Consider the following 23,865-nt stretch of genomic DNA (forward strand, 5'->3'; position numbering starts at 1 on the left):
TCCTTTTCCTATCCATTTTCCATATTTTCCATATTTTCCATTTTCGATCGAATTACAAGTTAACGACCGAATCGTGATAATATTTACAACCATTTCGGGATCGGTATTCCGAACGAATTTTAAAGCCCGCGCGATCCGCGTACGTGCTTGTCAACACGGGTGTACAGTTATTTTTGGTCCTTCCAAAAATTGGACCAACGCGTTCGAGGACATTTCGAGGATCGAGTAGGTACCGATAGGTACATACGTCGATCACACGGACGGAAAGTTGCACCTTTAAATAAATTCGATAAACGGAAGTCGAATAGAAATACGACTCGCCTCGATTCTTCTTCGGTTGTTATCGCGATCGCGCCTACGGAACGGATCCTTCGAGGTCCAAAGTGGTCGGAGACGTTGTTTCGGACAGAATCTGCGCGTTCGAAAAACGTCGCGAGTTCGTACCCACGGACCGGAAGGCGTACGACGAAAGCTTTCGTAACTCGTAACTCGAGTTTGCCCTCGCGATCGGTCTCGCGTGCGGCCTTTAAAGACACGTGGTGTGGCGTCGCGCGTCGTCCACGTGGGCTCTCTCCGGCGACGCGACCCGACCACCGAAACGTAAACAACGGAACGGGAGTTTCTCTTCTCCGACGCACCGACCGATCGGAAACGAAATCGCGTTGCCGCCAAAATAGAAACGCGATTTCTATCGGACCGATTCGAAACGGAGAATCGCTGAAACCGCAACGAATGAAGCAAGGTTATATTTCAAAATTCGAATCGTCTTGAAACCGAATATATCGCAACGCGCGAAACCGAACGAACCTATATCGAGCGCAAAATTTGGCGAACCGATCGCTTCGAGGACCCGACATCCTCGATCCGAACCAATTAGCGATCGAGCCGCTGGTGTCGAACACCCGACAGCTCCGTCCCATATCGATGCACGATAATATACTTCTTGTCGCGCGTCGCGTTTCCTACGTTTCCGGACTTTTAACTGATATTTCAAACTAAAACGACGGTTATACATCGTCGTCGTCGTCGTCGTCGTCGTCGTCGTCGTCGTCGTCGTCGTCGTCGTCGTCGTCGTCGTCGTCGCTATCGGAAACGGAGCGATTCTCTGTTCTGTCGTCTGTTCGCGACACACCGAATCAACTGCCGCGTGTTCGTTCGAACTCGAAGCTTCGTGCGAACAAATTGTACTCCACATTTTTTCCTGTCATTTTTCCATCGGGTATGCTACGAGTACTGGAACGTCCCATAGATCTATCTTTCGGTTGGTCCCGGAGTTTCGTAAATCCGTTGGCCGTTACCATATACGAGTCGCTTCGTAACGATAATCGATCGACCGAATTGCCTGTTCGCCGATACGACTTGCAAACGTAAAAGTCGCAACAACCTGTTCCATTCACGCGCGAGAAAATTCATTTCGAACAGATACCGTCCAGAACGTTAACCGAGACACGTGAACACGAAAGACGCAGTTTCAACGGTTTGGCGTGCACGTACATACATATATCGCTCTCAGCCGAGCACACACGTAGCGAACCCAACCTGACCGACACTGCCAGTCGGTGGAAATACCTCGAGGGCCGGTGAACGATAGGACACGAGAGACAGACAGACAGACAGACACACATACACACACACAGGGAGAGAGAGAGAGAGAGAGAGAGAGAGAGAGAGAGAGAGACAGACAGACAGACAGACAGACAGACAGACAGACAGACAGACAGAAAGAGAGAAAAAGTCGAACGGGTCGCGCACATTTTCGTCGAGCAACAGTTCATTCGGGTCGGATCGATCGCAGACGGCAAAGTATGTCGCGCCTGATAGAAAAATATGAGCGCCGTTTTTCGCGCGAGCCACGGAACGTCTGTCATTCGATTTCGATCGCAAAGCGCCACGTTGGATGAATCCACTTCGATCGAGGTATCGAGACGATTCGTGTCATGTGAAAATGTATCGCATGCGGCGCAGTCGATTCTCGAATGTGTCAGCAGGATGGATGGGATCGACGATCGTATGCATACGTCTGCATTTATTAGGAACTTGCAGGACGGATGTTGGCTGACAAGCGCACAACGCGTTCGGCATACAGTACACCGGGCAGCATAAATTTTACGCATATACGCGTGTTCGTTTATCCTCTTCGAGAGAAATGCATAGGAGACGCGCACACGCGAAGAGGGCGAGGGCTAGGGCGACGACGAGTACGACGACGAGGACGACGGCGAACACGGATTGTCGTAACTACTACGACGACCACGACGACCACGACGACCACGACGACCACGACGACGACGACGACCGCGACGACCACGACGACGGAGGATAAGAGGAAGGGGGATGGAGGGGATGTCTCCGCGTGTGCGTGCGTGTGTGTGTGAGCGCGCGCGCCCGCGCGCGTGTGTGATGTGTGAAACAGTGTGGCAGCGCGAGCGAGTACACGTATGTAGATAATCGTGTGTAAACCTAGCCACGCACTCATGTACACGCACATCTGTACAGCGAGGATACCAAGACCACAGTCGCGTAAAGACATAGATATCTACACATAATCGGACAACCACGGCGCAACGAAGAAGAAGAGGGAGAAAAAGTGTGAGCGAGAGAGAGCACTCGTTGTTGTTTACGTTCTTAACATCTGAGCCGAGGATAGCGTACAGAGCAGCAGCATACCACGGCGTGTCCCCCTCAATGGCAAGGACCTACTGGGATTTCCTTACTCTGCTTGTGACGTCCGAAACCTCTCGCATGATCGCCTCGAACGCTGCCCTCTCCTGCGCCTCCTTCTGTTTGTGCAGCGCGATCTTGTCACTGAATTTTCGTGGATTCGCCATGATGGCTCGGGTCACCAGGTTCCCCTGACACACTCGCGAGTTTCTATGCGTGCACCCACTCGACCCGTGCCCGTGGCGCGCCTCAGGCTACTCGCGCGCGCGTCTCCCTTTTCCCTACCGATCGCACCAATAAGGACTCCACTAATTTATAACACACCGCACGATAGAACCCGTAACCCACTGCCTTCTGGATGGCACTGCCGATCACTGATACGCAAGATTATGCGGCGCAGCGCGCCACGCGCATCGCGCAGGAGCCGCTTTTCGCGGGCCCATTGGTTGCATCCGATCCCCACCACTCTGTCGCAGCCGGAATAAAAAACCAACGACAATTTTCCGGGGTGTTCCGAAATGTTAGTTTGCTTCGCCTTCGCCTTCGTTCGCTTTCACCTTCGCCTTCGCCTTCGCCTTCGCCTTCGCCTTCGCCTTCGCCTTCGCCTTCCTTCGCCTTCGCCTTCGCCTTCGCCTTTACCTTTGCCTTCGCCTTCGCCTTCGCCTTTGTTCGTCTCTTCGAAGCTCTTCTCGACTTCGACCGTTTGTCGCAGACGTTCTACGCACGGAGGGTAAAACAGTTGGAATCACTGCGACGTAAAGCGTACATTCTGCAGCCGAAACTTCTATCGTATACAGAAAGCATTTCTACAGAATCGACAATTTTCGTGATTCCCTGATTTCAAACCTATTTACGGATTGTATTACTACTTTTCTAAGTTGATACCTCTTGTATATCGATATCAATCCGCGAAAAAACTGCTCGAGAGAAATTGGGAACGGTGGAAAGCGCGGCAATATTTGAAACCCAATAATACAGGATACGGTAGGGAATTTTATGAATTGAACACTCTACTCGACTGGTTATTTTCTATAATTCAACGTTATTACACATTTCAGATGAACTTTCTATTTATTTTGTACACGTAATTAATCACCTTGTGACACAACGGTGTACACATGTACATAGTGGATAAAACAAATTGAAGAATACGATCTGTATATTATGTATTGGTAATCGCTATCTCTTTATGTATTTCTTTGTCGTATCTCTAGGCTCGAAAGCAATTTGTAAAGTAGGTTCGGTTCCTTTTTCATCAAATACAATTATTTATCAATTATTCTCACTTGAAATTTAGTCAGAATTCTATTTACGAACTACAGAATTGTTACGTAAGTTCTAATTAGCCTGCTCATGTTTATTCATACGCTGATTTTATTTCCAAATGAATATAAATATATGCAGAAGGTGTCGAGAAATTAAATATTACAACAAAAATTTATTTGATATATTTTATTTTTACATGGAAATACGTACCTATATATGTACGCATGTATATATGTATGTATGTCATTATATAGTATCTATCTAGTTTAGTTGCAATCATTGCGATTGATTGACTTCGCTATGCGATTATGCGCATCTACCGTATCAATTTAAAAGAAGGTATACATTTATTGACACATGCCTATGTATATGTATTTGTGTATGGTATTTCATTTCCATTCTGATTTCGAATTCCGAATTCCGAATTCCGAATTCCGAATTCCGAATTGTTCTGAATTCTGAATCTGAGTCATGCTAGGTAATAAAGATTAAGGTCGTTTTTTGCATTTTCCTTGTACGCGGTGAGGAAAGTGTAAACGATGACGAAAGTATATTCATTGAGAAAACTTCCAGAGGAGTAGTCTTCGATTAAAATACAATGCATATTTAATATTTGACGATGTTAACAATGGCACAATTCGACGAAAACGCAACTATTGAATGTTTACCTGTGGATGTATATAAAGATTTAATTAATGCACTCGACAAAGATTCGGCATGGATAACATTAGCGAACCATGTAGCTGAACAACTTCAATACCCATGGTAATAAGAAATTATTTCTATGGTTAAATGGTAAAACAACACGAGTCAAATTTTCAAAAATTTCTACTTCTTTTTTAACCAAGATCTTTAACTGGCAACATCTTTGAAATGAAAGTGGCTTCTTATGTTGTTTTATATCTGTCTTATAGCACAGTAAAATTTTGTTCGATCAATTAAGAATTTCAATATCATTCTATCGTCCTGGATTCACAGTGCTCTATGGGTGCAGACTTTGAAGGAGACAAAAACACCGCACGATACCCCAGGAGAAAGACTGCTTTTCGAATTGAACATTAAAATGTGCACCGTTGAAATCTTGCGTATATTATTAGATGACTGTGGACTTTATAACGTTCTATCTATTATAGCTGATTCAGGTATACTTTTAATGGTTTAACTTTTCCAACATTGTAAATTAATGCAGTAACCTTTAGAACACCTTCAGAACCTCTGCAAATTATTACACATCCAACCGAAGGAATAGGAACCGATATCTTAAATATATCGTTCGGACAACATCTTCGCTTGATTTGTAAAGCAGTGGGAATGCCACCTCCGAGTTATTCGTGGTATCATGAAAGTAGGCAATTGCAACGTTCCACCTCCCAGGAGCTAGATATTATCGTCGATAGGTATAACTTTCTTAATGTTATGTCAAGGTTATCCAAGTCCGAGTAGTTTTCGACCGTGCAACAAATCTAATTCCATATATTTCAAAGTGTTTCCCAAGCAGGAGAATATCGATGTAAAGTGTCTCAAATTAAACACAACGGTATTCTTGTATCCACCTTGACTTCGAACGCTGTACGTGTACAAATATGTTCTGTACCTGTTAAGATAGAAGAACAACCACATCCAATTTTGGAAGTCAAAGAGGGAGAAGACTTTACAATATACTGTAAAGCTGGAGGTAATCCAGAGCCACGATATCAGTGGTTCCAAGACAACGCTAAATTAGAAAGTGAAACTACTAACGTATTGCATGTAAGCAAGCTGATTAATTCATTTATAGGCTGCATTATGTGACGTTAACTCGCACACATCCAACTATGTATTGTTCCAGATAAAACAATTTAGTTCTAAACACGAAGGAAAATATTATTGTCATATTTATAACGATGTCAGCGAGATTTATACGGATAGATCTCTCGTTATGGTAATAGCTATAGATATGTACCAGATGTCCTACATATAGCATATTTCAACACATTAATCATTCGATATCAACATTTTACAGACGTATCTTCCGAGATTGAAAACAGTTGCAAAAAGAGCATTAATTATCGCGAATGGGGACTATTATACCCAAGAACCCCTTTCAACCCCTGAAAACGATGGTGCTTATATTGCCACTCTACTCAAAGAAATCGGTTTCGAGGTGATTTGTTTGAAGGATTTAACGATAGCTCAAATGAAAAATGCCATACAATTGTTTAGTAAACTATTGATTGGCGGTGCTTATGGTAAGATATAGTAAGTAGTACATTTTCAAAAACACAAGAAATATAAAATTAAATCATTTCTCGGTTTTGACAGGCTTGTTCTATTATGCCGGTCATGGCTTCAAGATGCAAGAAAGTTATATGCTTGCAGTAGATGCTCCAGAAATATATTTAAGAAAAAATGCTATATGTGAAAGTGAACTATTAGCATCGTTTCTTCAAAATGATCCAGAATTATTAATTGTTATCTTGGACATGTGCCAAGTATCACCATCGAAGCAAGTTATCTTTCTTTCTTTCTTTCCTTCTTTAATTATATCCTATTATCTCCGCGTTAACGTAATCATTTTCAGGGAATTCAATTCTGAGATATATAATGAAGTTCCGATCGTGACTGAATACAAGAGTAAGAAGAATCTTCGAAATTTACTTCAAGCATATTCCACGTCCGGTCATAGACCCAGTTATGAAAGATTAAACAGTAAATACGGTTTATATATGACTCATCTCGGTAAATATATTACCAAGGACATACCAATTACAAAATTATTTGAAAAAGTCGGGAAATGTATGTCAATATGCTATTACATACGTTATATCGTATTGTGATCGTGCTTTCGATCTGATGATCATCTTTATAATTTCAGCTATAGATAGTTGTTTCCAGGGTATGGAACGCAATCAAATTCCAATGTTTGCATCTTCTATTACAAAACCATTTCGATTGACCGATGCTGTTCATAAAAGTAATTTCAATTATATTTATATTACAAAGAGATCGTTGCTTCCACTTATACACAATAAAACGTTGCAGATAATCGTCTGCCAGACATTAGTGATTTCGATAAACTTACATTACTTCCAACAACGACGTCCGAAGTCACTTTTCAAACAGCAAATATATGCATAAAAGTTACTGTATCATTCATGGAGCCTTACTTGAATGTAATAAAAATTCACTCAATTAATTCTCAACATTTGCAAATCAACTATTTCAATTCCGTTCCTGCGACACGGAACAATTTGTATCAAGATCAAAAGAAAAATGAATGTTGGATTCACAATCCTCAAATTAATAAGGTAATGCTTCTGCTCCCTTTTTTCATCTTCATAATTGGAGACATTCTTTCATGACTGTAACATTTTTTTAGGGGCCGCTAATTATTTCTATATCGAAACATGGAACACATCTTAGCGCAACAAAATTGTATCTACAAAATTACATACCCCCTTTACTGAAATACATAAGCTCTTGACTGTACATATCACAAACACACATGCATATGTAATTAAATGCAATTAGATAAAACTACTAAATTTCTGAGTAGGTGCACACATTTCAGTTTGCTGTTTTCACATTTAATGCCAATGTGATAACTACGCCCATTCGAGTTAAGAGGAAGATCATGAAGTCTGAAAAATAAAAAGAACAGACTAATTTTTGGTACCCATAAATATAAAATCAATGATATTCGCTCTACTCTAGTAGAGCCAATATGTTACTATATTATTTTTCAAAAGATCTATTTACAATTGTAAAATGATTGACTACTGTAGCTATCCATGGTCCTCCCGCGTCATTATAATAACACCTTTGAAATGTATAGTTAAACATTAATATATGTATAACTCTTCTTCCAATGGCGTTGATGACTGTTTTCGAGTAATTTTGTCGATCCGTGAAATCCACATCTAATTCACGAGAGTAATAACCTAATAGTGACACCTCGATAAGAGTCTCGCATCCTGTAATAAACCCGCATAACATGAAAATTATTAAATCCAAATAGTATCATTCTCTTAAGGTTATATACGTCTAGATGCCTACGCAACATAACATTTTCTATAGCTTACTCTTTCCAAGTGCGACTCTACAATCTTTGATATCCATATCATAAATGTAATACCAGAACAAATTCTTATCAGTTACAGGAATTAGTTCTCTCTGTTCCGTTGTTAACAGATCAACCCTCTTCTTTAGCATATCTATAACAAGCTCGTCTACAAGACCATTTAGTTGTTCATAATCTTTTGCAGCTAATGCCTGTGATATCGTCGTAATTGCCTACAAAAAAAAACCCACAAAATAGATTAAACTAAAAACTATGAAGGTAGTATAATAAATTGGTAAATACATCGTACATGCAATGATCCAGCCGTGAACTCCTCGAGGTTGAACGTATTGTCAATAGCAGTACGAAATTTATAGGTACATACGATTCGATTTAAGAAGCTATGCATCGTAGGAAGCTTATATAGCGGAATATTCATTAATGGTGGTAGATATGTAAATTTATCCATCGTACTACTGAATGGCCGGTAATAAGTTCTATCATCTCGATTTATTAAACCGGCACAGTTTATATTTGTAAAACGCTTTATTACTTTTCTGTTGATTCGATTCATACTATTAATAAGAATGGTTGCAAATTCACGCGTTTGAAAACGAACCGCACATTTTTTGAATATTAAAGAGAACATTTTGTGTAATATTTCATTTCAATACAAACGAAGAACCACGTATGTAAAGTAGTTATCTAACCTATACGATTTGTTTATTACTGTAATGCTTATTCTCTAGAATATAACACACAAATCTCTAAAGGCAATATAATCATATAAAATATTTCAATCAACAAATTTGTATTTTGAAATAGGTATATTTATTCGTATCTTAGATTAGATTTCATTTTATACAAAACCATTAAAGACATTAATTTACAAAGGTATCACAAGCACGGGACTCTTGCGCATACAGACTTGGGACTTGAACAGACCTCCCAGCATCCTGAAATTTTTCGTTCGTGGAATTCCCACCCAAGACCAGTGTGTTCATTGGTGTCTAATGTGTCCAATGGTGTCAGGGATTCTGCTCGGAATCTGTTCCAAGTAGCAGAGAGGAGACCTCACAAATGAGATTGGACGATGGGTAATTCTCTCACTCCTATTTTCCTGGAAGATAGTCGTAAAGCGGTCAGGATGCTGGGAGCTCTGTCTGGTACTGAGTATCGAGCAGTACATACGTACACACTTACATACCGATGCGGGGTTATTTACGAAATTTACAACGAAATTACAACCACAATTTGACGACAGGTGGCAATGCCAGATGTCCAGCGCAATATGACCGAGGTATTGACCACGGTCCACTCGTTCGTTTTATACCCCATGCCCGAAAGTCTAGTTTATACTCAGTCCTCTAGATTCATGGTGTATATACATACAATGTACAATAATCTCAAGCTCAATTCTCAACTTCTGCAAACCTTTCTGGCCGCGGCTCGCTCCGCAGGCATGAGTAGGAGTAGAAAATGTTTTGCTCTGATTGACTGACGATACAGTGCTAAAACAGAATTCACTGCGGATTGGATGCGCAGTAAAAAGGTGGGGATAGAAACGCTTGCTTAGAGAGGAAGGAAAACGTGCTGGAGTTGGAGCTGTGTACATGCATACATAGAATGTACATATGCCCATAGTTATATGCATACATATCCTGTGTACATGTATGATGGCTTTGGCTAGGGCTCGGACAACCAATCGCGACTACGCAGTTACCGCTTACCGCGTCGACGATTTTGCCGCGCAAACGTTACGACCACTTCTCGTAATATTCTTAATTGAATGTTGTTTGGCGTTTTAATCTTTTAAGTTAGTTCCTGTGTTTAGTTGTTCTAATAGTTTGTTTCATTTAAGTAACCAACAACTAAATCTCGAAATATTCTAGAATTATAGAAAATTCATGGTAACTATTTACTACATTTATAATTCAGTGATAATATGTTACTTAATTGTTGATATACGTTCAAAATAAGAGTCTATACTTAACGAAAGCAAGTCGTAATTTTCATAATAATCTGTTGTATTAGTAATTCATATTGTTAGATTTTTTAAATCATTTTAGGTTGTGAATATAGAGTGAAGAGAATTTAACATTGTGTACAAATATTGTATAATCATTCCAACAACCTCGTATTAAATTATATTGTACACAGTAAAGATATTACATTTCATAAATTTGTCGTCATTTCAACGTGTTTTGTGTGTAAAATTTATATACATATACATACATATATATATGTATATGTATATATAAATATATATATATATATATATATATATTTATATGTATGTGTATATATATATATATATATATATATATATATATATATAACTTGCTGCTGTTTCAGATAAATCTGTAAAAAATGATCGAATCTGACCAAAGTGATAAAGACAGTCTTAATGATTCTTTGGATATGAATGAGCATACAAAAAAGAGACCACGCGAAGAAAGTGTAGAGGATGATAAAGCACATTCGTTTCCCAAAAAGTTATGTACTTCCAATGATAAAATCACATTCGAAGAAAACAAATCTGAATATAAATCAGAAATAAATGGCAGCGTTGCAAATAATGAAGAAGATGCAAAAGATAAAAGCATTTCCGTAGGAAGTATAAAAGATACAAATATTTTTGTCAATAGAGAAGATACAAAAGACACAAATATTTCTAGCAATGAAGATGTAAGATGTGCAGACGCAAAAGAAAAAGATATAAATAGAGATTCGCACAAAAATCTTGACACAAAATCTGAAAATGAAAAAGAAATCTATACTATTGATAACGTAAGAGAAACCGATACTAAGAACTCAACTGATAGCAAATACAAGGTAAGAAATTAGGCATTTAACAGATATCTTAATTTTATATATCGCATTTTATAATACTTTTCCTTTGTTTCATACATAAGGATAATATTCCTGTAGAATCTGAGACAGATGACAACAACACAAAGGAAGTAAATACAAAAAATGAAGAAGCCAAGGAAGATGAAAACAATACTAAGCCAAAAAAGAAACGTGATAAATCACAAATAGACGATGCAGAAGTGGTAGAAGGATTAGAACTTTCAGTGGAATGTGCGAGCGATAGAGAATCATCAAGTTCTGAATCTGAACATGAAATGGAAAAAAAACCCAAAGCAAAGACAATAATTGTTAAGGCCAAGCCTAACGATTCGGAGCTCGACGTTAGTTCTTCCGAGGCAGAAAAATCAGATTCGCAAGACACTTCTGAAGTGAAATCCAAACAAAATATAAAGAAAGGGAAAAGGAAGGCTCGAACTTCTTTAAGTAAATCAACAGACGGTAATTCTGAAGAAAACGATGACGTTTCCGATGAAGATTACAGTCCTCGAACTAAAAGGAAACTTAAGAAAACGCATGCAAACAAAAGGAAGTCATCGTCTGAATCAAAAGGAAGTCATGATAGAGTTAAAAAAATGGATCAGCAAGTAGATGAAAAAGTGGAGGAAGAAGAAGAGAATTCTGATACAATAGATGATCAGAAAACAGAGCAAGTTTCGAGCATGAAAAAGCTGAAATCAAGCGATAGAAGAATAGAAATGCTGAAAAAGTACATTAGAACCGCAGGAATACGTGTTAAATCTTACAACACTGTGTGGGCTGGATGTAAGTCAGGTGCTGCTAAGGTAAGGTGTCTCCAGGAATTACTAGAAAAAAATGGAGTCACCGGTAAGCCAACGCTAGAAAAGTGCAAAAAGGTTAAAGAATTGAATGAGAAACTCAAAGATATTGCTGAGTTGAATACAAGCAACATTATATCGGAAGGTTGAGAAATTTATGTTATTTATTTTATATAACGATAATCTAAGTCAGGCGTGGGCGTTCTTCGCACACTCACGCGACACGAGAAACGATATGGCATTGTTTCTTTTGTACTTCACGCGGGGCTATCCATGTTATGTGTAGTAATGTGCATAGATAGAGTAGTAGTAGCAGTGTGTAGTAGTAGTAGTAGTAGTAGTAGTAGTGGAGCTTGTGGTCCGCGGCCGAAATGACTCGCCCATGCCTGATCTAAGTATATATATATATATATATATATATATATATATATATATATATATATATTAATTATGGTGTATTAATTTTTCAGGACGTATTACACGTGCTCAACGGAAGAGAGAAACTCCCACGGAACATCGTGAAGTACGCAGTACTTTGAAGAGAGTTTTAAGAGTTGTTGATAGCGACTCGGAATAAAGTATAACAAAACTTTAGAATAAACACTCGGGAAAAATGTTTCTATAAGATGTATATGCATTGATTATTCATTTATCTGAACACGGTAAATATACTTCTCTATAATTGGTTATGATGTGGATAAAAATGAAATTACAATATAAAACTGAATGTATAAATATAATTATATAATCTCTCCTAAAACAGCCGTAGGTACCAAAACAAACTTCACCACAGAGGTATATATTGTCAGATTAGCAGGAAATTCATTTTATTTTTAGCAGGAAATTAATTTGGTTTACTTAAGAATCACTATACGATGGAATTATTCACATACAACAAAATCTTCAGTGTTTGAATAATTGAATATGTATGCAAACAATTATTCTATTTTCACTTTGAATTATTAGTTGTTATAGATCTTCGTACGAAATGTTGCAGAGGCAATACAACAGAATTTAGACCTTTCTTGTTCAGAGCATTCTATCTATCTATCTTGTAATATCTTGTAATTTATACATTATACATGATTTGAAGCGCATGTAATTGTAGGTCACTTTTTATAGAAATATCATAGATTTTAGTAATAATATATTTTAATAATGTCAAAAATTGTGAATATACAAATTATGTATAATTAAAATAAACGTTTTTACTAAATACAGTTTAAATATAGCTTATAAATGTCACAATTTATAACGACATTCTGAATATGTTGAAAAATGTATAAAAATGTCTAAAAAAATTGTATAAAAATGTTTATTCATATATATTCTTTTCTTGCATTTAGTTAGTAAAAGAAAATAATAAAAGATAAAGTAATGGTTATGTTGTTGGCCGCAGGAACATTGCAATACATTCTTTACTGCAGAATAATTTCTTATCTTTAATTGCTGTTCGTGCTTGTAGTAAATTCTTTTTACAAATATAACAGCAGAAGCAAACTCCTGTCGCATGAAAATTTAAATCTTTCAGAGCAACACCTTGTTGATCCGCAGCAATTACATTGTTGCACATGCTACATGTTTTGGCATATGTCCTTTGATAGCATGGAAGACACAATGGACGATCATTTTCTGTGGTATATTGTTTCCCAGCTAAAGGAATATCGCAATCCCAACAACAAAAATGTTTTACGTGATAGTTGTGCCCTTCCGCAACAGTATACTCCCGTAAGAAAATAAGCTGAAAAATTGACATGAGAATTACACGCAAAGTCCAGAAATGATTGGAAGTGTTATTAGAAAATGCGATTACTACCTCATCACAGGCGAAACATCTAGGAATCCCCATAAGCGATGCCAAATCTCTTCCACAATATAATTTATTTTTATAGTAGAAGTATACTAAATCTACTAATAATTCGTTACATGTATGGCAAACGAAACATCCAGGGTGCCACATAGCGTTTTTAGCTTTTTCCGCAATTACAGCCACATCCCCGACACGTATTATTTCTTCGCAACCATGACATTTCTGTTGCTTAGCAGAATTCTTTGTTAGATTTTCCATCGTACCTGTTAGGTGTCCTGTTTGGTTTGTGTTTGTGCTAACACCATAAACAGTACTTTGACAGGGAAATACATGATTACGTAATTTCTCGGAATTAATGACAGTAGATGGTATTGTAAAGTTGTTTAATTTTGCTTGATGGTTGCTCGAGTTAGAATATTGTGTACACGTTTGAGACAGTGGATCCGGTGTAGATGTATTTTCCGTTAAATCAAAGTGCGACACCATTGTATCGAGCGGAGTTGACTGAAGACTTTGTGACATAGTTGTTACTGCTTCATTTTTTGCTTCTATTTCCTTCGTTTCAATAGCCTTTTTTCCCATTGAATTCTGTCTTTGATCTTGAATATTGTTTTGCGACAGCGCCGATACACTGGATGGATATTTTGTAATAGAAATAACAGCTTTTACATCATTCTCGTTATCACTATTTATACTTTGCGACGTAACGTCATTTTTCAATGAACTATTGGCATCAAAATCTCTTGCAAAACTGGGTACATTACATGGCATTTGCGTTCGATGATTTCCTTGATTACCATACTTGTTTGTAAGCTTCTCTCGTATAAACATCAAATCCTTTTGATCTAATGTACTACCAATTATGTCATTGGAATGTACTACACTAGGTGGAAGTAATGCATCTGCTAATATAGATTCTGCAATATGGGTATCATCAACCAGTGATTTCGAATGTGAGGGAGAAATAGATAGATTCTTAAATTTACTTGATTCTTCGAAATATTCCAGCGAGTTCTGTGAAAGTGTTACGTCGGAATCTAAATCATTGGCCGTTAAAATTTCTTCGCGTGTAGTATTGTCATAATTAGTATTGACTTTTTGAGAATCAAGCATAAAAACACCCTTATTATATACTCCGATCTTAACCGGTTCTGACTTTGCTATTTCGCAATTACTACTAATTTTATTACATTTCTCACGAATCGGAATCATGCTGGAATTATTTAATGTTGCTGAGACAGGCAACAGTGATTCATAGTTGTTCAACTTTGCGTGTAAATCTTTTTTGTACGGTGTTTTGGACATGAAACTACTTGGTGTACGTAATTGAACTATGGTAGTTTGTACGTCGTGCTTATTCTGTGGATCGTAGAGTTGCATATCGGTGGCATTAGCAGGTGTCATTAACAAAAGATCGAACGGCCGAGCACTTAGCATCTGTAAGGTAAAAAATCAGTTGGTATAACTATATACATACATACATACATACATATATATATATATATATATATACGATCGGACTTTTAATAAATCAATATTTACCTTTGTCACTGCCCCTTGACCTACGTATTTCTTTATGTTTTCCAAATACTTTTCAAAATGTTTCTTCTCTTGGTCGCTTAATTTATCACAAACTTCATAATCTATATCATGAAGCGGCAACTGCTTTTGCAATAACTGTCTTCTCAAGGCTGCACCTGCTGACCCTTTGATAGGTAGTTTCTCTACAGGTAAAGCTTTCATATATTCTGCAGCAATTTCTTTCGTTGTATCCGGTGGAATCCATTCGAACGCCTCTTGCACCTGATCCTTTCGATTATGTATATGTAATACTAAAAGAGAGCATAGCCCACATTATATTTACCAAAATTATTTACTTTATACTATAATATTAACGAATTTATTTACACGTTGATTTTTTCTTATATTTCTTGGACGATCCAAACAGCAGATCAAATTGTGGAAAATCTTCGTCGATCACATCGTGATCGTCTTTGCTGCATTTACAGTTTTTACAAGTTTTTCTCCAAAAATGTAAATCCAAACCTGGACATGTATCTTTGCATATCACACAAGAAGCTCCTGCTCCAGCTTCGTGTGCCAATCGAGGCTAAATAAAAAATAAATACATTAAAAATTCTAGAAAAGATTATTAATCTATTAATGTAACAAACACACACACAGCATTTAGCAAATTTTTTGACATTGTGGCGATCAATAATTTCATAAAAGGAATCAGGCATTAATTAATTAAAATCTGTAAATAAATTGATCGATCGATGCTTATGATTAAAAAGGCTGGATCATCGAAAATCGCGACTCATTAAATTACTCGACAAAAATTAGGCATCAATTAACGATTATAAATATTAAGCGTTAATTATCGATTGCTGATTAAAGATATTAATTATCATTGCTTGTTAACTGCAAACTTTTTTTTCGAAATATATTTATAAGTTCTATTATAGAATAAAATATGAATAATAGATAAGATAAAATTTTTACATTTTAGGCTCACCTTTCTCTTTCGATTTTCTAATTCTAACAACCATTTCGGATGATCACTTGTCTCTGTGTCAGTCATACTTAGTTGATCCGTTGTTCAAGTATTCAACTCACACTTATTTAACTTGACGACTTGACCTAAATGAATGTAATCGTGAAGATTCTTTAAATTTGAGACACACGCTTATTCGGTTTCTTCACTTTTCCATAAACGCATGACTCACCAATGATGTTTCATACAAGATCACTGTGTTATCGTGTTTTTCCTCGAACCATTTACTTTTATACCATTTGAGTATCTCGCACACGTAAAGATATTTAGTACATTATCTATAAATAACCACGCATCGAATATTAAACTAATTTGTCGTTCAGGTACATAATGTGTATCTTGAAATTTATTACTTTACAAGGCCACGGAACTCCCTGAACCACTTGTGTTTACAGTACAGCAGTGTAGTAGTAGTAGTAATAGTAGTAGTAGTAGTGTAGTAAACATAGGTGGGGTACGAGCAGTTGGAGGGGGGAGGGGCCTGATGGTATACCAACAAGGTAACAGGGATTTATTTTATGCTGTTAATCGGTAATAATTTTTTCATGAAATATGAAAAAATTATATCAAACAGATACTTTTTTTGATCTAGACCGACAAATCTTTTCATTGGGCGTAATTATGGGCAGTATCACACATGTACATATACGTACAATTCCAAATTAAATTTCAAAGATTCATTAAGAAATGCTATAGATCTTTTTATCGATATAGTAATACAGTATTCGGTATTATTAATTCATCTTTCCCCAAGTTCAACTATTATTTTGTATAGTAAACAAATTTAGATTCATGTAGACTGGATTTTTGGAAGAAAGCAGGGTATTTCAGTTAAATAGAATTTTATTTAAAAATTGATCTGAAGGTTAAAAATTGATAACAAAGGTAAATTGACCTGGAATTAAAAATCATTTATTTCAAGTTATTATTTTCTCAAATAATGTAACTTCGTCCGAGGAAGTTCTTTTCATACAACAGTGGCTGAAGCAAATATATTTATGTTATTCCATTTAGCTGAGGCACCCTTTATGCAATATTCTATCACCTGTACACTTATCTTCACATGTGCAAGACAATGATTCATACTGGATATATGGAACACATTGTCTGAAGGTAACCTGGTTCAGTATCGCGGGAGATTTATACCCGGTACCCTCCTACAATTGTTTACCGTCTTGATTTTACCGGATGATAACTTTTTGAATACGTATGCGAATAAATTGATAGTAGTTAAACAGACTTTTGTTTCACGCATCTTTCACTGTATTTAAACTATTCAATCAATTCCAAAAGCTGTGTCAAACTCTTCTTGTGAAATCTAAAAATGTTTAAACGAATATAAATAATTGTCAGAATGATAAAAAAATTCTATATATTACGAATACCTTTTTTTTCTTTAGTTTTCTTATCAGCGCTATGTCTTTTGCAAGTTCCTCTATATCCTGCTGACTTACTTTTCTTTTTTGTTTTTTTATTAAATTCGTAGACATTTTTTGTTTTATTTTTGTTTCTTTTCGTTTTTTACGATTCTCCTGCTTTTCTAATTTCCTTTTCTTGGTTTCGGACCAAGGTTCAGTTTGTTTGCGTTTACGTTTGTACACTGTGGGCCATAATCCACTGTTTTGAAAGATCTTCAACTTTTCTAAACGATTATGTTCTTTTCGTTTATTTAAATAGGCGATTGAATTAATGTCAATATTTTCTTGTACAAACGATGCTGTATCTTTTCCTTTAAGTTCGGGCATTCGAGGCATACGTAACAAACCAAAGCTCATTGCAAGTTTGCCCAGATCGATATCTTTTAATCTCAATATTAAATTACATTCGTGTTTATTGTATGCTTGTATATACGATACAAACGCTCTGTTAGCTTTGTCGAAAACTAATCGATCTCTCTTCTGTAAATCTCTCATGCATTTTAAACATTTTTCATGTAAAAGCATAGATGGTTCTACATGTATTTTCCTTAAATCCACCTTTTGATTTCGTTTAATGAAATCTACATATGCATCTTCTGTTTCCAGAAGGAATATCAGTGCGCTTCCTTCACTTCCAATTCTGGCAGTTCTACCACATCTGGAATGCAAAATGAACCTTAATCTAACTAATTTAAACAACTAAATTATTCATTGTAACAGGTATTATATTTTAGTTATTTCTACCTGTGGACAAAACTACTAGCCGAGCAAGGAGGATCGTACTGTAATACCCAATTGATTTCTGAAATGTCTACACCACGAGCCATTACATCTGTGCAAATTAAAATGCCACTTTCGATACGTCGAAACTCGTTAAAAATTTTATATCTCTTATTTTTCATTTTACCATGTATCGCAAGTATTTGAACCGACGGCAACATTCTAAAAATTCAATATGTTGTTAAATATATTTTTGTAAGTTTATATATATATATAAATTTAATGGCAAGAGAAAAAGTCCGAAACATGCATTGCTTGTTTGGAAAATATGAGAAATATACAATTTTTTAGTTATTATTACATTTGCTACTTTCAAACAGATACTATTTGCCTGTAATGTTATATTCTTAATCATTCAGGACAAACGAGTAAGTAACATATATTACAACATAACTTACTCTTCAACAATGCGACTGAAATAGTCTACGCAAGCACAAGTAGATAAAAAGATCATGTACTTTAACTTAGTTCCCTTTTGTTGTATAAAGTCTATCATTGCAGAAAATTTGTACTCTACATTCACAATGGCATAATTATTTACTAAATTCGAAGGTGTTGAAATATTTGGTTTTTCTTTAACAGATACTAAAGCTGGATTTCTCAATCCTGCTCTAATTAGCTGCTGCAGTTCCTTTGTTTGCGTTGCAGAGAATAAACCCGTTCTTCTGAGACGAGGCAAGTAGCTTAATATTGTATCTAGCGTCGCAGAAAAGCCTAAATCCAATAATCTATCTGCTTCATCTAAGATTAATATTTCCTGCAAATAAGATAATCAGATTTTCATGAAAAGATTGCAAGTTTCTGATTTTTATGTCACTTACCAATGATCTTAGACGTGCAGCCAAATTGATAATTTTACAATTTGATATTATATCTTCTAATCTACCGGGTGTTGCTATAATAATGTTAGCCCCAGTTTTAAGTCTTGCCACATCTTCTGCGATCGTTATGCCACCGACAAGTAATATTTGTTTTAATTGTGGAAGGTTATTTAAAAATTTTTGTAATACATCATATATTTGTATTGCTAGTTCTCTTGTTGGACTAATTATTATTGCTCCAACTTCTGTTGATTTCCATGTCACTTTTTGTTTCTGTTTTCCATGGAAAATAATTATTTAATTACAATCCTCTCTGTACATTGAACAAACAATATTCATAAAATAATTATTATGCGTGAAAATAATGTAGATACCTGTAAAATTTCTAATACAGGTACTATGAAAGCAATCGTCTTTCCACTACCTGTTACTGCTTCCGCTGCAACATCTTTACCCTTTAATAATAGCGGTATGGAAGCAGCCTGTGTACAATTCAACCAAAAATATAAGTAGTATTTCACATTTTATTACGTTACTTTAATATTAATATTAGAATTCTGGTACGTAATACTACCTAAAGATATAGTTTTTCTTGTATAAATTTTACCTGCACTGGTGTCATATATGGATATTTCAGTTCTTCAATGGTTTTCAATATGGGATCACTTAAAGGTATTTCTAATTCTCTCCAATTTTGTGTCTTCATTGTAAATTTTGTTTATCATTCGAACAAAAGTATTAAAAATCATGCACGGTTAATGTAGATTAACCTAACGATAGGTTACACTTTGATGATTATCTTCAGTTATCTTCGTACTTAGGTTATATGTCGGCACCATGTATGAATACACTATGCGCATATCCATGTAAATGCATATATACATACTATGTATGTACACACTTGTACACTACACACTATAGTGATGGGACCTATTCCTGCACACCATTCCTACCATTTTACTGTGCACCCAATTCGCAAAGTAGATCCTGCCCCAGCAGCAAAATCGACCCTGCGGGAATAGGATCGGAATATTCCTGTGCAGGAATAGGACCCATTAGTGTAAATGACAGATTTTCAATACGAAAATGTGCATCCATATTTCTGCAATACAATGGACAACACATACTTCGACAAATGACGATAAGAAGGAAATACGAATATAAAATGTAACGTTATGGTCATAATTTATGCATATGAATTCCCATGAAATTCCTCGATGAGAGGAATTTAGTTGGCGAGACTAATTGAGGAATGCAGGAGAAGATTTCATGTAAACAGAGTCGAAGAGTCTGAACCCTTCGGGACAAGAACCTTATTGTATTGTAGCAAATTTTGTTTTAATAGAAATTTAGATGGTTGTAATTGGATTTAAATAGAGGTGAATTCAATAATAATGGGTGTCTATAATAATAGGTTTGAATAGAAGTTTAATAAATTCAGATTTATTGGATGCGATTACAAAACGACTGTACATACAATAACATGTGCGTTTAAAAAAAGGGGTTAGTCTCGCAGATCCCCCCACCCCCACCCCCACCCTCACTATTAAAAACTATACCATCTTTTCGTGGACGGAATATGTATACGTACTTATATATTGTACTTTGTACCTTAGTACATTGTATTGTATATATTATAGTGTCTATTCTATTGACATCGAAGATGAAACAAACAGATAATTAGTTTCTAAAGAAGTCACCCTTTGTACCACCAGTTTTTGAAATTAGCTCTATATCAGTTATCTTGAGCGCGGTCGGAGAGGCCGCAAACTTGCACATATCGTAGACAGTTAACGCCGCGATACTTACGGCCGTTAAAGCTTCCATTTCTACGCCAGTCTTGCCGGTACATCGAACCTCGGCTGTGATTTCTATTCGATTCGATTCCTCGTTTAAACGTAGAAACACGTTTGCATAGGATAACGAGACCGGATGGCAAAGCGGTATCAAATCAGGAGTACGTTTCGCTCCCATGATACCGGCCAACTGTGCCACGGACAACACGTCTCCTTTCTTACCGTTATTCTCCACTATTAATTTTCTTATCTCTGTATCAACCTGTACGACTCCTCTCGCTATCGCGACGCGTTTGCTTTCAATCTTCGAACCGACATCCACCATTCTCGCTTTGCCATCTTTATTCACATGCGACAACGAAGAAAACATTCTTCTTCTTGTATTTGAAAATTTGTTGGCTCGTGGTGTGTCTTTACAACTTTTTCTTGCTAAGAAATTCATTTTCACTGCAAGTACAAACAATCGATGTTACGGTTGAAATTCGTCGACAGTAAGATAAAAACACTGTCCAACGTATTCGAGCTTTTCCCGTTTTGCGTTCCGGTAACCAACAGGTGTCAATTTGTAGTCACGCAAGATACGCTAAAGAAACAATAGTTTTATTCAGTTTGTAACAAGGATCTTACTATTTCTGAAAATCGTGTTTAGAATATGAAAGTTTGCAAAAGTTTCCACCTACTACCGATTACTGGAACGCAAGATAAATGAATAATCATCGATCACATATTACATATATAGAATAGAGCGATAACGTTTATACGCGAACTCCCGAGGACAACAAAGAAACCGTTTGAACCTGTGTGTAAAATTTCCAAAATAACAATGAGATTGATTAACCCCCGATAAGTATCATCGGCCTGTTTTCCATCTTGGATAGATTGAACATTCCTGAAACATATACATTATCGGATAGGATCATGCAAACGTTATCGCTTTGCATATTATATTTTCAATGTTACAGATGAGATAATCTTTGACGATCCATTAGCAAAGATCAATAATTAAACGTACCAGCGTGTTGCTTCTTTTTACGTCGTACCGCGACACCGATTATCTCCTTCAAACTCTCGTCGGACGCACCACTCCGCAAAGCGTCGCGTAGAGATACTTCCCCCTTTCCTTCGAACAGACAGACCTTCAAATTTCCATCCGCCGTTATTCTCAATCGATTGCACGAATTGCAAAAGTGTTCGCTCATTGATGTAATAAATCCGACCTGTCCTGTGAAACCAGGAATGTGATATGCCTGTTTCAAAGAAACAGCACTTTTCTCAGTTACACACGGATTAAAATTGGCAAATTTTTTTTTAATAAGATCGCAATAAACTGCTACGCACTTTGGACGTATCATTGTACTCGTTTGAACGACGCTGTAAGTCAGGATACACATTCCTTATCATTTTCTTCATCGAATCAAAAGATACCATCTTATTTTCGTTCCATTTGTTCCCTTGGAAAGGCATGTATTCGATGAAGCGTACGTCGATCGGACGATCCTTAGTCAAGTTAACGAAATCGACCAATTCGTCGGTATTGAAACCATTCATTACCACACAGTTCACCTAAAAAAAGAATATGGATTGAAATTATTTATCATCATTCGACTGAGATACGTCTTGTTTTTCAAAAAGTTCTACTATTTTCTCACCTTGACAGGATTGTAGCCCAATTGAATAGCCAAATCTATTGCAGCTACGACTCTAGACCAACCTTTTCTACGAGTAAATTGTTCGAAACGATCTTCTCTTAATGTGTCCAGAGAAATATTTATCGCATCTAGCCCTGCTCTTTGAAGCGATGGCAATTGACGCGTTAATGTTAAACCATTAGTAGTAATAGCAATTTGTTTCAAACCAGACAATTCTTTCAACCCAGCTACAATAATTGGAATTGTTTTCGATATATTAAATAATTTAATGTTCAAAGATTCAATGTTAAAAAAGATCATATTGTTTACCGATAATATCGACGATATCCTTTCTAACTGTTGGTTCGCCACCCGTCAGACGTACTTTGTGCACACCTTCTTCTACAAATAAACTTGCTATTTTAATGATTTCCTCTGTCCTCAAAATACCATTGTTCTGTGTCAATGTAACACCTTCTGCTGGCATGCAGTACAAACCTATGTAAAACATAATACCTTCTACATTTACTCTATTCAAAGTTGGAAATTTTGGCAGCCATAAGAAAGCTTACATCGTAGATTACAACGTTCGGTGATAGAAATGCGTAAATAGGTATGACGCCGTCCAAAAGAATCTGTAAGTCTATCATTGTAATCGCTTTTATTTAACAATTTCTTGAATTGTTGCACCTGTAATAAAAATATATAGAGCTCATCCAAAGTACACACTTGTATGCATATATGTACATAGCATACATACATACATAATTACTATCGTATAAATTGTAATGGTACATTTGTAATTGTACATGAACATGTACAATATATCAATACAGTATGAAATTGAACAAATAAAAAGTAAGACACACTTACTCTGGACGATGTGTTTGACGCTACGGATGCATTCGCAGACGAATGCGCGCCACCGAAGATCGTTTTGACAGTGTTAATTTTACGAAACATTTAAATGAATTTCAAACACGTTATTTAAATCAGGTCAGTGTATAACCTATATGCGATGTCCTGTTCGCGCGAGGACAAAATTATATTATGTAATTTTTTCCTTTTTCACCATGTATCTCCGAATATGTACATACTTATCTACTCTATGACTTCATTAGAACTGCGTTGCGAGTTAAAACAATCAATCATTCATCCATCCACCCCATCTATTCCCGGAACAATCGAGATACATAATCGCCTTTTTCTGTCCTTGAGCTTGACAACATCTATCATCCAGTTAATTCGTATCATTGTTACAAGTTACAATTCATTGATTCAAGTGTACATACAAAACATCGTCGTTATTTCGCTTCAACCAATCACCACGTACATAATTCCTCTCTATCACGAGCCGTAGATTACGGTCATGTCACTACACTAGCAGCGAAAGCAAAGAAAATTCTTCTACAACGTTATGTATGTATGTACATAGTATC

General features: G+C 36.5%; 7 protein-coding genes across 23 annotated transcripts in view; 2 read left to right on the forward strand and 5 right to left on the reverse strand.

Moving 5' to 3' along the window:
* Positions 1-3,187, reverse strand: part of Crtc (CREB-regulated transcription coactivator) — a 47,823-nt gene extending 44,636 nt beyond the window's left edge. For 5 of the 7 annotated variants that reach the window (XM_033467765.2, XM_033467762.2, XM_076520343.1 and 2 more), the window contains exon 1: positions 2,715-2,847. In XM_033467765.2, coding sequence (XP_033323656.1) covers positions 2,715-2,828 — 114 coding nt within the window. In that variant the 5' untranslated portion in view covers positions 2,829-2,847. Of the gene's footprint in view, positions 1-2,714 lie in introns of all 7 variants that reach the window. The other 2 variants (XM_033467764.2, XM_033467766.2) reach the window with 2 other exon arrangements.
* Positions 3,188-3,245: 58 nt separating this feature from the next.
* On the forward strand, positions 3,246-7,775 carry LOC117218961 (mucosa-associated lymphoid tissue lymphoma translocation protein 1). 4 transcript variants are annotated; one of them, XM_033467730.2, is made up of 13 exons: positions 3,505-3,645; positions 3,720-3,833; positions 4,501-4,692; positions 4,906-5,069; positions 5,138-5,324; positions 5,412-5,676; positions 5,756-5,848; positions 5,930-6,155; positions 6,229-6,412; positions 6,488-6,702; positions 6,782-6,880; positions 6,949-7,214; positions 7,286-7,775. In XM_033467730.2, the coding sequence occupies exons 3-13, from the start codon at positions 4,547-4,549 to the stop codon at positions 7,388-7,390; spliced, it is 1,950 nt and encodes a 649-aa protein (XP_033323621.2). In that variant the 5' UTR covers positions 3,505-3,645; positions 3,720-3,833; positions 4,501-4,546; the 3' UTR covers positions 7,391-7,775. The 4 variants fall into 4 exon arrangements, with proteins under 4 accessions (XP_033323622.2, XP_033323621.2, XP_033323623.2 ...); XM_033467731.2 differs by lacking the exons at positions 3,505-3,645; positions 3,720-3,833 and adding an exon at positions 3,246-3,391; XM_033467732.2 differs by lacking the exons at positions 3,505-3,645; positions 3,720-3,833 and adding an exon at positions 4,011-4,266.
* LOC117218967 (uncharacterized) lies at positions 7,326-9,056 on the reverse strand. Its single transcript, XM_033467742.2, has 4 exons — positions 8,277-9,056; positions 7,989-8,199; positions 7,666-7,880; positions 7,326-7,547 (listed from the first exon to the last, which is right to left on the reverse strand). Exons 1-4 carry the CDS (start codon positions 8,613-8,615, stop codon positions 7,539-7,541), a joined length of 774 nt encoding a protein of 257 aa, XP_033323633.2. The 5' UTR covers positions 8,616-9,056; the 3' UTR covers positions 7,326-7,538.
* Positions 9,057-9,655: 599 nt separating this feature from the next.
* Positions 9,656-12,843, forward strand: LOC117218965 (uncharacterized). Of its 2 annotated transcripts, XR_013032997.1 has the most exons (5): positions 9,656-9,876; positions 10,322-10,801; positions 10,882-11,761; positions 12,087-12,278; positions 12,380-12,843. XR_013032997.1 is itself a non-coding variant. In XM_033467738.2 (4 exons), exons 2-4 carry the CDS (start codon positions 10,337-10,339, stop codon positions 12,191-12,193), a joined length of 1,452 nt encoding a protein of 483 aa, XP_033323629.2. In that variant the 5' UTR covers positions 9,656-9,876; positions 10,322-10,336; the 3' UTR covers positions 12,194-12,843. The 2 variants fall into 2 exon arrangements, 1 of the variants encoding a protein (XP_033323629.2); XM_033467738.2 differs by having other exon boundaries at positions 12,087-12,843.
* A 72-nt stretch (positions 12,844-12,915) lies between these two features.
* Tes (testin LIM domain protein) lies at positions 12,916-16,736 on the reverse strand. 2 transcript variants are annotated; one of them, XM_076520340.1, is made up of 6 exons: positions 16,156-16,736; positions 15,945-16,069; positions 15,335-15,536; positions 14,969-15,258; positions 13,433-14,863; positions 12,916-13,357 (listed from the first exon to the last, which is right to left on the reverse strand). In XM_076520340.1, exons 2-6 carry the CDS (start codon positions 16,008-16,010, stop codon positions 12,998-13,000), a joined length of 2,349 nt encoding a protein of 782 aa, XP_076376455.1. In that variant the 5' UTR covers positions 16,011-16,069; positions 16,156-16,736; the 3' UTR covers positions 12,916-12,997. The 2 variants fall into 2 exon arrangements, with proteins under 2 accessions (XP_076376455.1, XP_076376456.1); XM_076520341.1 differs by lacking the exon at positions 16,156-16,736 and having other exon boundaries at positions 15,945-16,149.
* Positions 16,737-16,873: 137 nt separating this feature from the next.
* LOC117218962 (ATP-dependent RNA helicase DDX55) lies at positions 16,874-20,048 on the reverse strand. The gene is made up of 7 exons (XM_033467733.2): positions 19,610-20,048; positions 19,377-19,484; positions 19,003-19,275; positions 18,580-18,938; positions 18,146-18,343; positions 17,369-18,059; positions 16,874-17,301 (listed from the first exon to the last, which is right to left on the reverse strand). The coding sequence occupies exons 1-7, from the start codon at positions 19,706-19,708 to the stop codon at positions 17,260-17,262; spliced, it is 1,770 nt and encodes a 589-aa protein (XP_033323624.1). The 5' UTR covers positions 19,709-20,048; the 3' UTR covers positions 16,874-17,259.
* Positions 20,049-20,423: 375 nt separating this feature from the next.
* Positions 20,424-23,856, reverse strand: Mocs1 (Molybdenum cofactor synthesis 1). Of its 6 annotated transcripts, none has more exons than XM_033467735.2 (9): positions 23,719-23,856; positions 23,524-23,655; positions 23,300-23,449; positions 22,999-23,116; positions 22,757-22,924; positions 22,448-22,674; positions 22,137-22,361; positions 21,811-22,045; positions 20,424-21,245 (listed from the first exon to the last, which is right to left on the reverse strand). In XM_033467735.2, the coding sequence occupies exons 3-9, from the start codon at positions 23,387-23,389 to the stop codon at positions 20,683-20,685; spliced, it is 1,626 nt and encodes a 541-aa protein (XP_033323626.2). In that variant the 5' UTR covers positions 23,390-23,449; positions 23,524-23,655; positions 23,719-23,856; the 3' UTR covers positions 20,424-20,682. The 6 variants fall into 6 exon arrangements, with proteins under 6 accessions (XP_033323626.2, XP_076376461.1, XP_076376460.1 ...); XM_076520346.1 differs by having other exon boundaries at positions 23,760-23,778; XM_033467736.2 differs by adding an exon at positions 21,596-21,687 and having other exon boundaries at positions 21,123-21,245; positions 23,524-23,843.
* Between the last annotated feature and the right edge of the window lie 9 nt (positions 23,857-23,865).

Source organism: Megalopta genalis, chromosome 3 (genome assembly GCF_051020955.1).
Source record: "Megalopta genalis isolate 19385.01 chromosome 3, iyMegGena1_principal, whole genome shotgun sequence".
NCBI classification, from domain to species: Eukaryota; Metazoa; Arthropoda; class Insecta; order Hymenoptera; family Halictidae; genus Megalopta; species Megalopta genalis.

What these genes read in the sequence shown, in the direction of transcription:
- Mocs1 (XM_033467735.2), bottom strand. Translation starts at nt 23,389, where the DNA reads ATGTTTCGTAAAATTAACACTGTCAAAACGATCTTCGGTGGCGCGCAT. An exon ending in AGTACAATGATACGTCCAAA is followed by an intron (nt 22,046 to 22,136) that starts GTGCGTAGCAGT and finishes TCTTTGAAACAG; the next exon opens with GCATATCACATTCCTGGTTT. An exon ending in TAAAAAGAAGCAACACGCTG is followed by an intron (nt 21,246 to 21,810) that starts GTACGTTTAATT and finishes TTGTACTTGCAG; the next exon opens with TGAAAATGAATTTCTTAGCA.
- LOC117218962 (XM_033467733.2), bottom strand. Translation starts at nt 19,708, where the DNA reads ATGAAGACACAAAATTGGAGAGAATTAGAAATACCTTTAAGTGATCCC. An exon ending in TTCAGTCGCATTGTTGAAGA is followed by an intron (nt 18,344 to 18,579) that starts GTAAGTTATGTT and finishes TTGAATTTTTAG; the next exon opens with AATGTTGCCGTCGGTTCAAA. An exon ending in GCTAGTAGTTTTGTCCACAG is followed by an intron (nt 18,060 to 18,145) that starts GTAGAAATAACT and finishes TTTGCATTCCAG; the next exon opens with ATGTGGTAGAACTGCCAGAA.
- Tes (XM_076520340.1), bottom strand. Translation starts at nt 16,010, where the DNA reads ATGACTGACACAGAGACAAGTGATCATCCGAAATGGTTGTTAGAATTA. An exon ending in ATATAAGAAAAAATCAACGT is followed by an intron (nt 15,259 to 15,334) that starts GTAAATAAATTC and finishes GCTCTCTTTTAG; the next exon opens with TATTACATATACATAATCGA. An exon ending in GATGTTTCGCCTGTGATGAG is followed by an intron (nt 13,358 to 13,432) that starts GTAGTAATCGCA and finishes TCAATTTTTCAG; the next exon opens with CTTATTTTCTTACGGGAGTA.
- LOC117218965 (XM_033467738.2), top strand. Translation starts at nt 10,337, where the DNA reads ATGATCGAATCTGACCAAAGTGATAAAGACAGTCTTAATGATTCTTTG. An exon ending in CAACTGATAGCAAATACAAG is followed by an intron (nt 10,802 to 10,881) that starts GTAAGAAATTAG and finishes TTCATACATAAG; the next exon opens with GATAATATTCCTGTAGAATC. An exon ending in AAGCAACATTATATCGGAAG is followed by an intron (nt 11,762 to 12,086) that starts GTTGAGAAATTT and finishes TTAATTTTTCAG; the next exon opens with GACGTATTACACGTGCTCAA.
- LOC117218961 (XM_033467731.2), top strand. Translation starts at nt 4,547, where the DNA reads ATGTTAACAATGGCACAATTCGACGAAAACGCAACTATTGAATGTTTA. An exon ending in CTAGATATTATCGTCGATAG is followed by an intron (nt 5,325 to 5,411) that starts GTATAACTTTCT and finishes TATATTTCAAAG; the next exon opens with TGTTTCCCAAGCAGGAGAAT. An exon ending in ATTGATTGGCGGTGCTTATG is followed by an intron (nt 6,156 to 6,228) that starts GTAAGATATAGT and finishes CGGTTTTGACAG; the next exon opens with GCTTGTTCTATTATGCCGGT.
- LOC117218967 (XM_033467742.2), bottom strand. Translation starts at nt 8,615, where the DNA reads ATGTTCTCTTTAATATTCAAAAAATGTGCGGTTCGTTTTCAAACGCGT. An exon ending in TCACGGCTGGATCATTGCAT is followed by an intron (nt 8,200 to 8,276) that starts GTACGATGTATT and finishes TTTTTTTTGTAG; the next exon opens with GCAATTACGACGATATCACA. An exon ending in TAGAGTCGCACTTGGAAAGA is followed by an intron (nt 7,881 to 7,988) that starts GTAAGCTATAGA and finishes GGTTTATTACAG; the next exon opens with GATGCGAGACTCTTATCGAG.